We start from the raw sequence: 14279 nt of genomic DNA on the forward strand, positions 1-14279 counted from the left end.
TAGAACAAAGGTCTCGTCAGGGGAAATGGGGTGACTTTGGTGAGGAGAATCTGCCCAGCCTGAGCGAAGACCCCAGCCCTGGTCAGGTGAAAGTCTGTCACCTGAGCACTCTTCAGGGCCCGTCCCTTCAGTGCTGGGTGAGGGGCTCAGCTTGTGTTTCCCAAAGCCTTCATGTACTCAGCAAATGGGCATCAAGGGCCTGCTATGTGCCAGGCACTAGGCCAGGATCTGAGGGTATGGGAGTGGAGAGGGCAGCCCTGATACCTGATTGAGCTCAGGGACAAATGGGCCACAGATTATCCTAGGAGGACAAGGAAACCACCATTACTTAGCAGCCCCTTTGCTTCTGCTTCACACAGGGGCTGGGTCTGTTCCCATTTTACAGTCGAGGAAGCTGAGGCTGCCTCTGTGGCAAAGTCCGAGGAAATACTGCCAGGGCCGGCTGCTCAGTCAGTCCTTTGCCCAGAGGGAAGCTGGGAGCACGCTTCGGACTTTCCGGAAAGGCGGGAGTGCGTCTGTGAACTGGGAGGGGGTCCCCTTTCCCCGCCCCTTCCCCGCCTGGAGGCCGAGGCGCTGCCTGGCCCTGGAGGGCGGGGGCGGAGCCGGCGACGCCGCGGGGGCGGAGGGCGACCGCGGCCCGGCCCGGCGGGCAGGAGACGGGCGGACAAGAGAGAGAACCGGCCCAGCCGGAGGACAGGAGAAGGCGACCCGGCGCGCCGGGGATGTGACCCTGCGGCCAGAGGAGGACCGAGGCGGTCCCAGTGAGTGAGCGCCCGCGCCCCCGCCGGCGCACGGCCCAGCTTCGCTGCCACTTTCATTTCTGCGGCTGTCCCGGCGTGGCCCCGTCCGGAGGCGACCTCCGCCCCAAGGCAGGCTGGCCGCGGCGCTCGGTCCGGGGTCCGAGGCTCCGAGCTCCGAAAGTCCGGGTTGGGGGTGGCGTAGTTTGGAGGGGGGCGTGTCTTCGGGAGCGGAAACGTCAGGTCTGCGCCTCTGGGTCCTACCACCGGTCTGTCCCGGCAGCTGGGCGAGTGGGGGTCAGGGGGTCCGGGGGCGGCCTAGGGGTGAACGCGGAGGACCGAGCGCCGCTGGACAGAGTCCCGTCTCTACTTTTCTCTTGGATCTCTGCCCTCAGGGCGCACGCGCACACTCACGTCGCGTAGGCAGAAGCTGCATTCTTGGTTCAAACTGGGGCCAGACCTCTGCCAAGATTCTGGGCCAGGCCTGGGGAGCGGCAGGTGTGGCCCTGGCGGGGGGGGGTGGGGGGCTAAATGTCAGAAACAGGCAGGGCTACTCTGGTCTTCATTTGGGAAACCCAGATGCCCACCCAGGGAGTGAGCCATCCCTGGGCACTTTAGGAGTATAAGGACACCCAGAGTTAGGAAAGGGGCGGGGCTAAGAAGCAGAAAGGGCCCTAGTTTAGGGAGGGAACAGAGTTTTTTTGCGGGAAGGAAACCCAAATAAGGGCATGGGAGTGGAAAGCGAAGAAACTAGTGGCAAGTTGCTTGTAGAGATTACCCCCTCCCCTTCCTGAAGCTTGGGGAAAGACCCAGGGAAAAGACCCAGGTCTTGAAATTTTGTAGCCAGATGGTGGGAGTCTAGCTCACTGGTCAGGACACTCAGGGTGCTGTGGGGGGTTGGGGGAGGTTCAGCATGTGAGGGAACAGGAATTAGGTTGGTCTAATTGGTGGGAACATGCTTCCCCTTTCCAGTCACTTCCCTCTTTTCCCCTTACCTCCACCAGACCAGTGACCAGCCAGCACAAGAAAATGGTCCTTTACTCATTGTGATGGGCTGAGCCCCACCTTATCCCAGTTCCCAGTTGTGCCGTTGGAGAACCCCCCGCCAGTAACTTGCTTTGTGAATGGTGGCTCCTCAGAAAGAGGGCCTCAGTTTCCCCATCTCTGCAAGAAGTGGGTTAGTTAGTTGATTTCTCAGGGCTCTTGCAACTCTGCAGTTCTGGATTCTAAGCTTTACTTAAACCCTGAGCATCAACTATATGCCAGGCCCTGACCTAGGCTGGAGGCTGGGTGGAGGGGAGGGACAACAGTGGCCAAAGAGCAGCCTCCCCTGCCCCCCAGGTGAAAGATATCTGGGTTTGGTAGAGGGGGTTGTGGGAGGAGATAACATTCAACCTGACCATGTATAGTCAGACAAAGAGACCAGTGTGACAAAACACACAGTGGCAGGAGGGTGGGGATAGGTTCAGGGATCACGCAACAAGCAACAGCACTGTGCTGGTGGAGAGGGGGCTCTTGGAGGAGGGAAGTGGGCAGGAAAGATAGGGTGAGGTGATGATTGTTGGTAACTGTCCCTAAAGGGGGCTGTGCAAAGGAGGAGAACCAGGAACCCCACAGAACCACAGTAGGAGTGGTTTTGGAAGCACCCGCCCCAAGCAGAGTTTGGAATACAGGTGGTATATGAAGTGTGGAAATCTCCTTTGGGGTCAGGAAGCTCAGCATCCACACTGGGGACTTTTCTGGGTAGAAGTCAAGGATCAAGGAATGGAAGAGATGACGTTCCACATATTTGAGGGATCTTTTCAAGAGGACAAGATCCTGCCAGGAGACCTGCCCCTGCTCTCCAAACACCTGTCATTTACTTGACCATCCCCATCCTGGCCTGCCTGTTATGGATACAAGGAAGATTCCTTGTTCCAGACTTCTCCACTAGCCTGACTTGTTGTCTGACATGACACCTCCTTCCAACTGTCACCTCGTTCCTTCCCCTCCATCCTGCCCCAGCATTATAAGAGATGTGAGAAGGTTAAGTGCTTCTATGTCAGCTCTGAGGTTAAGGCAAAGCTTTGTTTGTGGCTGTATCAGCCTCAGTTTAGGGCTAGAGTCAGGACTCAGATTGGCCAGGGTCAGGGCCAGGTCAGAGGTCAGCCGGGAGTCACAGCTCAGTACTTATCCTACAACTCAGCCTTAGCCCTCTGTCTGCGGCTAAATTCTGGCCTCAGCGGGTACCTGGGTCCACCTTTCCCAAGGGCTCACACACCCACAGGGGAGGTGAGATGACTACCACATGAGTCCCAGAAAACTGGCCTCTACCTGCCTGACCCAGGACATTGTATGGGTCAGACTCGTGCTCGCTCTGGTGGTCACCCAGCCATGGTAGAGCTGAGACTAGAATCCAGGACTCCTGCCTCCAAGCCTGAGGCTCTGACTGCTGTTCCAAAGTCTGTTCTGAGTCTGGGATCCCTCCATCTGAGAGGCAAAACAATTTGTCTGAATTCTAGAAAGGTCCAGCTAGGTAGATCTGACTGCATTCTCCTACCTCCCCATGTCAGGTGCGTCGTCAGTACTCACAGAACATGTACTGTCCAGAGCAGGGGGAGAGAGCACTGGCTTATTCTGGTTTGGGGTTGGAGGAGGCTGGCTTCGTGGGGAAGGATCTCTAGCCACTGTGAGAGGAAGTGGCCCCCATCTGGACCTGCCACCTCCCCCTCTCTTCCAGGGCCTGTAGCCACACTCAAAGGTCACCCAGCTGGCCCTATGAGGGCCCTTTCCTCTTTCAGGGTAATAAAAGGAAAGTACATTTTTGGTAGAAAAGTCCCTCCTGCTCCCTGGGAATCCCCGGTGGCCGGATGGACTACGGGATATCCCAGAGGAAGCTGAAGGCGGGGCCTTGCCCCTACCCCGACCCCCAGCACAATGCAGCCAGGCTCTCCCACGCTGCCATGGGGCAGCCCCGGGGTCATTTCATCCAGGCTCCCACCTCCTGGTGGCCTGCAGGAAGCCTCCCCACACCTCTCCAGTGGGCAACAAGAAGTCAGATGAGCACCTGTTTGGATCCCAGGCCCAGACCTCTGTGAGATACAGCGAGAGGGGAGAGGAAACAACATGAGCCAGGAGAGCTGAGGCCACTTGGCAGGGGGAGCAAGGGTAGCCTGGAGTCAGGGCAGGAGCCCTGGCCCTGGGGATGGGGAGGGTTTAGACTCCAGGCAAAGGCTGTAGAGACAGGCCCAAAGCTGAGGGTATGAAAGAAATGATGTGTCAGGGAGTCAAAGTTTTTCCGTGAGGACCTGACCACCATGCTCCCTCTGTGCCCTTGGCCCTGGCAGGCTATCCACAGGTCCCACCCCTGGACACCTGGCCAGCCGCCCAGCCCAGCCATGGCACTGTGCCTGAAGCAGGTGTTCGCCAAGGACAAGACATTCCGGCCTCGGAAGCGCTTCGAGCCTGGCACACAGCGCTTTGAGCTATATAAGAAGGCGCAGGCATCACTCAAGTCAGGGCTGGACCTGCGCAATGTGGTGAGGCTGCCACCAGGGGAGAACATCGACGACTGGATCGCTGTGCACGTGGTGGACTTCTTCAACCGCATCAACCTCATCTACGGCACCATGGCCGAGCGCTGCAGCGAAAGCAGCTGCCCGGTCATGGCCGGCGGGCCCCGCTATGAGTACCGCTGGCAGGATGAGCGCCAGTACCGGCGGCCCGCCAAGCTCTCAGCGCCACGCTACATGGCCTTGCTCATGGACTGGATTGAGGGCCTCATCAATGACGAGGACGTCTTCCCCACTCGTGTCGGTGAGTATCCCCCGGCAGGCGAGTCAGGCCCGGCTGGGGAGGTAGGGAGCCCCCAGAGCCCATTCTATAGATGAGGCATTTAGTTTGCCATAGCAGTTCTGTAAGGGGTTGGGGTTGAGGGGCAGTTATGATTTTCATCCCTGTTTTGTAGAAGAGGCAGCTGATCCTCAGGGAGGTTCAGTGTCTGCTCAAGATGGGGCATCTTGAGCTGGGACTGCCTGACTCAAAGCTTGGGACTCTTCTTATCTGAAGCTTAAATGTCCCTCCAAGAGCCACCCTGGCCAAGACCACTGTGATTCTTGGAACCTTCTTGAAGAGATGCATCTAGGTGCTCCTAGCCCATCACCCTGCCTGGGCTGACTGACTTGCAACCTACTGTTAGTTCTGACTCTTCCCTCCAGGAAAGAGAAGGGGGTGGGGATTGGGAGGGCCCGATTAGATCTCTATCTCAGAGGAGTCTGAGGGCAGAATTTTCCCTTGTTAGGCCCAAGCCATGGGGCCTTTTCTTATCTCAGCTGGGCAGCCTGGTGAGGGTGGCGAGAGGGGATAAGTGATGTCACACCAGCCTGGCTTCCCCATCCCAGGGCAGCAAAAGCAGGTGTTGGCCCAGGAGCTGAGCAGGCATGACACCGTATCCATCACAGCATCGTCACCCCCACCTGGCCCCCTATTCCTCCGTGTTAAGGCTACAGGACTCAGAGATGGGTGGGGCAGGGTGGGCAAGCCCAGAGGGGAAAAGTCTGAATACTGAGGGAGGCTGGGTACTGAGTCACAGTTCAGTGCTTACATCCCCTCCCCATCTGGGGCCTGCCATTTCCTGCACTATCAGGCCTGACAGTGGGCATCCGCCTTTCACACAGGAGGAACCGAGACCAACAGAGGGACAGTGCACTGAGTCGGTGATTCAGAACTGCACCTCGGATCTCTTGGGGTCCGGGCCCCCAAGTCTAGGTGGTCAGGACAAGTCTGAGGATCCTGGACTGGGCTTGCAAGGGCTCACAAGGAAGCAGGGCTCCACCCCACCTGAGAGCTGTGAGGCCCTGTGTGAAGCAGGGTGAACCAGTGTGGGCCCGTGTCTGGGCTCTTATTCCTTTCTAGCCTTAACGCTCAGGCCTAGGACACCCCAGGTGTCCGTGCCTTAACCCTGCGGATGGCTCTGCCATAGCAGAGAAAAAGGCATAGTCACCAAGATCTCTACCTTGAGTGCAGGGGACTGTGCAGAAATGGTGCCTTTTTCACAGATGCTGGAACTTCTCCCAGGCGGGGCACGGGCTGTGGTGTTTATCTCTGCAAGTAATCCTGCCTCCAGTCTGTACTAATTCCTAGTATGGCCTTGGACCAGTGGGGTCACAATCATGCCTAGATCACCATCATGTCTAGAAGGGTTTCCTTACCCATATCATAGGAGGCAAAAGATGCAGAGGACCCAGCACAGGGCCCAGATCAAAGATGGAAGGTTCTTTGTGTTATTGAATAGTTAAAGCGATGAGAGGTATCTGAACTAATTCTTGAGGATTTTGTAATTCTCAAGATGGGGAATTTGGGAACTGCTGCATGAATGGTATGAAGAGGAAGGAGTTGGGGTGGGGCTGGCGAAGGAGGTTGGGGTCAGATCATAAAAGGCTTTGAGCAGGCACCATGCTGTGAAGTTAGAACTTAATCCCAAAGACCTGTGCTTTTAAAAATGGACCAGAGATGTTGATAAACTCCCCTTGGAATTATATCCAGGATATCACTGGGCAGCACCTATGGACACACATATTTCTGTGGGGAATCTGGGTATAACTTCCATTGTAGTCGAAGAAAGGTTGGTCAGTGACCCCCGTATGATTGCAGGGTCTGGCCCCGGGTGATGGGAAAATTGGGAGATGATTCTTAGTTCAAAGGGGAAAGGCACAGTGGGATCTATGCTTTTAGAGGGGAAGCAGGGAGAAAGGGGACCCTGATCTCTCCATCCCCTGCAGGGTACTGGCCATCCTGGGTGAAGGGTGCCTGTTGCAGGAAGGGCAGGGTTGGGCAGCGGTTCATCCCTAAGATGCTGATCGCCCCACTTCTGCCTGTTCCCACCTCCTAGGAGTTCCCTTCCCCAAGAACTTCCAGCAGGTCTGCACCAAGATCCTGACCCGCCTCTTCCGGGTCTTTGTCCATGTCTACATCCACCACTTCGACAGCATCCTCAGCATGGGGGCCGAAGCACATGTCAACACCTGCTACAAGCACTTCTACTACTTCATCCGCGAGTTCAGCCTGGTGGACCAGAGGGAGCTGGAGCCGCTGGTGAGGCCAGGCCCCTGCTGCCTTCCCCTCCCTCCCAGGGCTAGCCACCAAGTTTTCAGATCCAAAGGCTACCTACTTTCAGAAAACCCAATACCCACGTGGATAAGTTAGGGGAAGGCAATTCATGGAACCATGGATTCTATACTTTATTTATTTTTTTTAAAAGATTTATTTATTTATTTGACAGACAGAGATCACAAGTAGGCAGAGAGGCAGGCACAGAGAGAGTGGGAAGCAGGCTCCCTGCTGAGCAGAGAGCCCGATGTGGCGCTTGATCCCAGGACCCTGGGATCATGACCCGAGCCAAAGGCAGAGGCTTTAACCCACTGAGCCACCCAGGAGCCCCTATACTTTTTTTTTTTTTTTAAAGATTTTATTTATTTATTTGACAGAGAGAGAGATCACAAGTAGGCAGAGAGGCAGGCAGAGAGAGAGGGGGAAGCAGGCTCCCCACTGAGCAGAGAACCCGATGTGGGGCTTGATGCCAGGACCCTGGGATCATGACCTGAGCCAAAGACAGAGGCTTTAACCCACTTAGCCACCCAGGTGCCCCGATTCTGTACTTTAATAGAGAATTCATTTTAGTCTCTGTTTATAGACTCAGATCTGCATCCTGGGGTTGGGGTGGGGGAGGGCAGGAAGGGCTGGATTCAGGCAGAACAGCCAGGCCTCATGGTTTGGGAAGGGGCTGCCTGGGAGACAGAACTCTGACTGAGCCCTACCTACCTTCTGTCTCTGCAGAGGGAGATGACAGAGCGGATCTGTCACTGAGCCCAAGCCTGGAGTTGTTGCCTGTCCTGTGGATCATCAGAACACAGAGTAGCTGGGGAGAGGATCCTCAGGAATCTGGTGGCAGAGGAACCTGAAGTCCCTGGGACCCCTCTGCACACACCAAGCCGCTGGACTTGTGGTTCTCAGGAGTCTGCCCATATGCTCCCTGACTGCTTATGAATGGAGAAGGAGGGGCAGAAGGAAAAGGACAGAAGGAGCTGCACCTCCAGATGAAGTCTAAGGGTGGGATGGGCTGGGTTTCTGCCCCAGTACTTGACCCTTCCTTGGCGGTTCCCATGCCAGTGTGGGGCATGTGGGTGTGGCTGAGCAATAGTGAGAAAGGTACAAGAGCGTAGGCACACTGTGTGTGAGTAAGCGCAGATGACTCTGTGTGAGTTTGTGAGAGCGTGTGATTTTCACTGTGGGATGTGTCTGTAAGAGCCAGCTGCCTTAGACCTTCCCTGGCACATACTAGACCTTCCATAAATGTGAGGTAAGTAGAAGAATGGAGGGAAGGAGGGGTTAGGACCACCAGACAGTGACCACTATGCAAGTGATGGCAGGTCAGTGGTCTGACCATGTGTGTGAATGCACAAAATATGACTGTAGATGTAGCTCTTTATTTGAACCTTCAGGCTACCAGCTTCCATAAGCATGAGTTCTGGGGAGCCGTGGGGATGTAAGAAAGGAGTTCTGCCCTGAGTACCTAAACCCTTGGCCCACCACAGACACAGGTTCTGATCTGCTTAGCCAGAGATGCCCAGGAACTGACATTTTAGTCATCCCTTTACCTCCAGGAAAGCCTGATTATAGACAGCCTCCAGAGGGCTGGGGATGATCCCTTATGCCTACATAGGTCCTCTGGTCCTTAAATTGGGAACCATACACTCCAGTCTAGCTCCCAGAATCTGTAGACTTGGCTCTTGGGATCTGAAGCCCAGTGCAAGATAATCCCCTAGCCCAAGGAGCTAGAGGAACTTGAATTCAGAAACCCTAGAGACTTGTATCCCATCCTTGGACAGGGAAGATGTATTGCTAGCGAATGGACTCCTCCAGGCTTGGAAAGCCCCCTATCCTGCAAGGACCTGCCTCCTGCCCGAGCCATCCCTGAGACATTCCAGCTGGTTGGACAGCTTTCCACAGAGAACATGGGATGTTCATTTGACACTCCATTACTCCATACCGCCGTGCCCAGACCCACCAGACTCTACTACACTGGGAGGCCAGCATGGAGAGCCAGAAAGGGCCTGGGGATCATCCAATCTCACAGAATCATCTCTTTACATAGGAGGAAGCTGAAACCAGGAGGAAGGGAGAGAGAAACTATCCAAGACCTCCCTGTGAGGCTTTTGTGGAGCTGGAGTAGAAACCCCAGGTCCTGACTCCCACCCCAGGGCTTGCAGATTGCTACATAGGGAAATGAACTGCATGTGGAAAGAGAGTTTGACAGCCCTCTCTAGAGCACAACTGTTCCTGCTTTGAGCAAGGATTTCTAGTGATGTCAGAGTGCCCCACTGCCCGTTGGGTCTGCTGGGGCTGTATCCTGAGCCAAGCCTCCAAAATTAACCCCTCTCCGTGGCCCAGCAGCTGCCTGATCTCTGAGGAAGCAGATGGGGCTCCTGGGCCGGCCAGCTGACCCCACACTGCTGCCTCTGGAGAAGTTCCAGAGGCAAACACCGACCCAGCAACTTCACCAGAGGCTCTGGGGTAGGGTGGGGTCCAGGGATCAGAGATTCCCTTGGGAAGGACTGTGGATTGGAAGATGGGTTCCAGGCTGTGGCCAGTGCTGACTGCAGAGGGGGTGGGCAGACGGGAAATCTATTTTTGTGAAACAGAGGGAAGAGTTTATTATTGTTATTTTTGGTAAAATAAAGGAGGCAAACTAAAGCGGCCCTGGTGGGAAGCTGTGTGGTCTGGATGCCACATGGCTCCTGGGCAGGCTGAGAAGGGAACTGGGCCAGAATGGAGAAGGGAGGGTTTTTGTTTGTTTGTTTGTTTTTAAATTTTTTTTTTATTTCCAGCATAACAGTATTCCTTGTTTTTTGCACCACACCCAGTGCTCCATGCAATCCGTGCCCTCTCTAATACCCACCACCTGGTTCTCCCAACCTCCCACCCCCCACCCCTTCAAAACCCTCAGATTGTTTTTCAGAGTCCATAGTCTCTCATGGTTCACCTCCCCTTCCAATTTCCCCCAACTCCCCAACTCTGAGAAGGGAGGGTGTTTTGTCCTGACATCCCAGGCCATGGGGAGGGCTGGCTGGTGTGGTCATGTCTGGCCTAGCTCTCCAGGGTGGAGATATAAATGTTTTCCCAGGGCTCTGGGAATTCTGGACCCAGAATTTCTGGCCTCGTTTAGGAGTAGGGAGGGCTGGCCCTTGCTTCGTGGAATTCAGTCTCTTGGAGTCTTTCCTTGTTTCAGCTCAGGTTCCCTAGCATGGCTGTTCTCACACTGAGTCCTTAGTCTGTGTGGTTTATTGGAGCAAATGGGTCAAGGGACAGAGCAGAAATATAGTCCTAACCCTAATCACAGCAAGGGAAGCCTTTCTCAAGAAAAGGTTGTTTGTTGGGTGCTGGTTAGAGCTCAAAGTGAGGGTGGTAAGACATGGGCTGACTTCTGAGCTTATTCCTCAGGAGACATCTGAGCCCCTTAGCACAGGTCTTGCTGTGATTCCACTGTCCCTCACCCACCAGCTGCCCAGACAAGAGTCAGCAATGGGCCACCTAGAGCTCTTTCCTCTCCCTATGAGGGAAATAGGCTGGCTTTGTGCAGTGGCTCTCCCGGGAAGTAGAGTCCAGTCCCAGTCTGTTTCATGACCAGGTGTGGAAGTGAGGGACTGATTGACCTCTGAGCTCCTTCATTACTCACAGTCTGTGGATCATTCACAGTCATAAGAGTAATAGCTAACACTCATTATGTATCGGGCACAGCTCTAAATGCTTGACGTGTCATAGCTTACCAAATCAGGTCTGTCTTTGGCTAGCTGCCTGGTTCCCTTCCTGGTGCCCAGTATCCGTGCTTTCACTGCTTTAGAATCTGGAAAGCCCTCCACTCTGCCCTTCTTTATTCTGGCTTACCAGAGGAGGCCCAGCCTACCATCCTAAAAGGTGGCCCTGCTTGCACACCTCCTGTGCCAGGTCACCATTACCTCCTGAATGGCTGGACAGTTCAGACTCAAAGTTCAGGCTCTGCACTCATAGTTGTTTTGGAATATACTGTGGCAGGGAAGGTAAATTTATCTCAGAACCGTGTGACCAAGTCCTGCACTTAAGGTGGGAATGTCTGATTACATCTGATTACATCTGATTACATCACAAAATTGCTTTGAGAAATTCAGAGCAAGATGCTCGGAGAAGACTAGACAGAGGTGGGGAAAAAGGAGGATACACGAATAGAGAGTTGGGCTTCAGTAAGCCAGAGGAAAGCAGGCATTTCCCCTACCCCACAGGGCAAAACTTAGCAGGAGAGGGTCCTGTGAGAGGCAGTGTGTTGGGGTAGAGGGCCAGTTTGGTTGGGCAGCCACAGCAGAAGGCTTTGTTTTCCTGTTTGTTCAAGATCCATAAAAGTATTCAGAGCAGGGAATGAGGTGGAAGCAAGGCACTCTTCCCATTTTGGGGTAGAGCATCTACCTTTGAGTAAAGGATACCCCGCCATCCTTGGCCCTGATGAACACTGTAGCTGCTTTGAGGTTTCCTGCTGCCATTCCCACTGTCCCACCCCCAGAAGCTGTATGTAGTGCATGGTGAAGGGAGCCACTGAATCACTGGAGGTCTACCTGATTTGGGGGAGCCCTCCTGGAGCCCTTCCTTCTCTGAATCCTCCAGAGCCCTCATCTAGTATTAACTGAACTATGTACTTAGAAACATAGCAGTTTGAAGAACCTGGACTGAAACATAGGCCTGAGAGACTCAGGACCAGCTGGCTATTTCGATATTCAGGAAACAGAGAGGAATAGGCCAGCATGGCCACCGAAGACATGAAGCTTGAGTGGGCCTAGAAGGTGATGGATGGGAGAGGTCAGGATATACAGGGGCCTTTGGATTGGACTGAGGGATTCTCTAAGTGACTCAGCACAGAAGCTTGGGAGAAGGCCCCCTCTCCAACCTTCACCCAGACTGAAAAATGTAGCAAATTCCCGAATGTTCTCTCAGGTTCCAGACTCCCTTTCATCACACAGATGAGACTACTGAGCCCAGAAGAGGAAAGGAACAAAGCTTTATCAGGATGGTGGAATGGAAGTCTAAGGGGCTCTATCAGCAGTGCTCACCAAACCCACATAACAATCCTGAGACAGACAGGGAAGGGATATTTTACTTCCATTTCACCAAGGAGGAAACACTCTCAAGAGTCAGGACCTGAATTAAACCCAAGTCAGCACTCTCATTCCCTCATTAAGCTTGCAGCCTGGGGGAGCGAAGGGGGGCTGGTTGAAATACTAATTTAAAAGCAGTTGGTTTTCTCCAAGAAATGAACTTTTAAGTATTCGATTTTGAACTACTGGGGGTAACGCTTTGCTCAAGAAAACTCTTACGGTGAAATGATAGGTACACAAACATCTGAGGAAATTTTACAGAATTAGCCCTCGTTTTAGAAAAGACTGGCAGCATTTCACCATATGCAAAAGGCACTTTAAAACTTCCATCCTGGGGGCGCCTGGGTGGCTCAGTGGGTTGAGCCACTGCCTTCTGCTCAGGTCATAATCTCAGGATCCTGGGATCGAGTCCCGCATCGGGCTCTCTGCTCAGCAGGGAGCCTGCTTCCCTCTCTCTCTGCCTGCCTCTCCGTCTACTTGTGTTCTCTCTCTGTCAAATAAATAAATAAAATCTTTAAAAAAAAAAAAAAAAAAACTTCCATCCTGGCACACGGAAGCTCTCGGAAGCTCTTGGTAAATGGTAATTACACCTGCCGCTGCTTGGCTGCCCCCACCCCGGCGCTTCCCCGACCTCCCGACCTTCACTAGAAAAAAAAAATAACGTCAGGAGGAGCTAAGTCCCACCCCCCCGCCCCAGCAATCTTCCCGCCCCTCTCTAGCACGTCTTCCCAGTTTACTTAGCTCGCCCCCACCCTTTGGCGGGGCGTGGCCATTAGGGCGCATGCGCAGCTCCTCCCCTCTCTGGTCGGGCCCGCCCCTCGGGTCTAGTACCGCCTCTTCCGCGTTCTCGGAGCGACCTGCAGGCGGGTGCGCGCGACCGGTCCCGCGGCTGAGGTAAAGGCGACACAGCGAGGTATCCCTCCGAGCGAAATGGGGCGGGGGTCTGTGAACGAGTCGGTGTGCCCGGGACAGGGCAGTTAGGGCCTTCGGAGTGGCCCGAGGTCACGATCCGAGCGTGCTGCGGAGGGTCCATGGAAGGGGACGCTTCTTTAGGGCTCTCTCAGGGACCCCGTCTGTGACCTGGCGAGGTTCCGTCCGTGGCGAGCTCAGGACGCGGCGTGTGTCCCCGGCCGGGGCTCAGCTGATGCCTGGGGTGAGGATTAGGTCGTGACAGGTGTCCGACGTCGGAGCTCCGTCGGTGGCCAGTTTGAAATCAGTCCCTAACACACCGTATGGCTGGCTCAAGGCTCAAGAGTCCAACATCACGAATAGATTTTCACGTGAGGAGTTTACATCTGTGTACACTGCCTTATTTTAAAGTTAACTGTTTTCATCCCAAAGCTCTTGACATGTGTGGGTTCGCTGTACAGTGAGGAGAGATGATGCCTGGTGTACTCTCTTTTTAGGGAGTTTCCAGGCTACCTGTCAGATGGTCAGTGGCAGATGAGAGCCCAGCTCAGGTGACACGAATAAAATGTTGGAAGTGCTTGACTTTGGGGTAGGTAGTCCTGGGTTCAGATCTCACCTCTGCCACTTCCTAATTGTGTGTCCTTGAGTCATTTCCCCTCTCAGAGCTTTGGTTTGTCTTGTATAAAAGGGACACAGTAAGGTCATTGTAAAGGTTGACTAGGATTACATGTGTCACCTAGTATGGCACCCATCACAGAATGGGTGCTGAAGACATGGCAGCTGTGATTTCTTCGAACTAGGTCATTTTGGTTAGGAGTACTTTAGAGAGGTCCCTGGGGAAGAGTTGAGGTGATCTAAGTCCTGAAGCCTCCTTGGGCTTTATAGGTGGAACTGACCTTGCAGGATGGGAAGGGAACTAGTGCTTGTTGAACATGGCTCATGTGCCAAGCCCTGCACTGGGCCATGGATGTGTATTGTTGCACTGGATCCTCAGCCCTCGGCCTGGTGCTTTCAGTCTTACTACCCTTTGCTTTAGCCTTTCTAAAAAGGACGAGGCTGGAAGTGATGTAAAGAGTAGACCAAGGGATTGGGTTTTCATATGGAGCTGAACCAGCTGGAGACTTTGGTGTCCCCTTCCCCAGTTTCTCCCATCTCAGCTATTCCCTTTTTGTGATCCCAGAGTTAATTGGGTTCTTGACTTTGAGAAACCTGTTACTCTAGTATCTAGCAGACTTTGGTGGTTTGAAGGCCTGGTAAGAGAGCACCTCTCAAACTTAGACTGCGTGAAGCTGAACCTTGGCAGAGAGAAGCTCTGTGAACAGGAACTGTGGATTCCAGCCCATGCTTAGAAGTATAGGTGGTCTCCTGCTATGTGGTCCCATAGTAATCTGGCCCCTTTTGCATCCTTTTCATGGGTGCCCATGTGATCTTCCTCAAACAATGGTCTTCATCATGTTTTGTCTCTGCTCAGAAACCT

At 53.9% G+C, this 14279-nt stretch overlaps 2 protein-coding genes across 12 annotated transcripts in view; both read left to right on the plus strand.

Annotated features, from left to right (window-relative positions):
• Positions 1-561: 561 nt before the first annotated feature.
• MOB3C (MOB kinase activator 3C) lies at positions 562-9464 on the plus strand. 4 transcript variants are annotated; one of them, XM_047727839.1, is made up of 4 exons: positions 562-980; positions 4064-4532; positions 6607-6809; positions 7551-9464. In XM_047727839.1, the coding sequence occupies exons 2-4, from the start codon at positions 4115-4117 to the stop codon at positions 7578-7580; spliced, it is 651 nt and encodes a 216-aa protein (XP_047583795.1). In that variant the 5' UTR covers positions 562-980; positions 4064-4114; the 3' UTR covers positions 7581-9464. The 4 variants fall into 4 exon arrangements, with proteins under 4 accessions (XP_047583795.1, XP_047583792.1, XP_047583794.1 ...); XM_047727836.1 differs by having other exon boundaries at positions 563-869; XM_047727838.1 differs by having other exon boundaries at positions 564-761.
• A 3236-nt stretch (positions 9465-12700) lies between these two features.
• MKNK1 (MAPK interacting serine/threonine kinase 1) overlaps positions 12701-14279 on the plus strand; it is a 42604-nt gene continuing 41025 nt past the window's right edge. For 5 of the 8 annotated variants that reach the window (XM_047726326.1, XM_047726330.1, XM_047726332.1 and 2 more), the window contains exons 1-2: positions 12770-12787; positions 13300-13391. The gene's annotated coding sequence lies outside the window, so the exon portion shown is untranslated. Of the gene's footprint in view, positions 12807-13299; positions 13392-14279 lie in introns of all 8 variants that reach the window. The other 3 variants (XM_047726328.1, XM_047726334.1, XM_047726329.1) reach the window with 3 other exon arrangements.

The sequence above is a fragment of the Lutra lutra genome, chromosome 4 (genome assembly GCF_902655055.1).
Source record: "Lutra lutra chromosome 4, mLutLut1.2, whole genome shotgun sequence".
NCBI classification, from domain to species: Eukaryota; Metazoa; Chordata; class Mammalia; order Carnivora; family Mustelidae; genus Lutra; species Lutra lutra.

What these genes read in the sequence shown, in the direction of transcription:
- MOB3C (XM_047727839.1), top strand. Translation starts at nt 4,115, where the DNA reads ATGGCACTGTGCCTGAAGCAGGTGTTCGCCAAGGACAAGACATTCCGG. An exon ending in CGTCTTCCCCACTCGTGTCG is followed by an intron (nt 4,533 to 6,606) that starts GTGAGTATCCCC and finishes CCCACCTCCTAG; the next exon opens with GAGTTCCCTTCCCCAAGAAC. An exon ending in AGAGGGAGCTGGAGCCGCTG is followed by an intron (nt 6,810 to 7,550) that starts GTGAGGCCAGGC and finishes CTGTCTCTGCAG; the next exon opens with AGGGAGATGACAGAGCGGAT.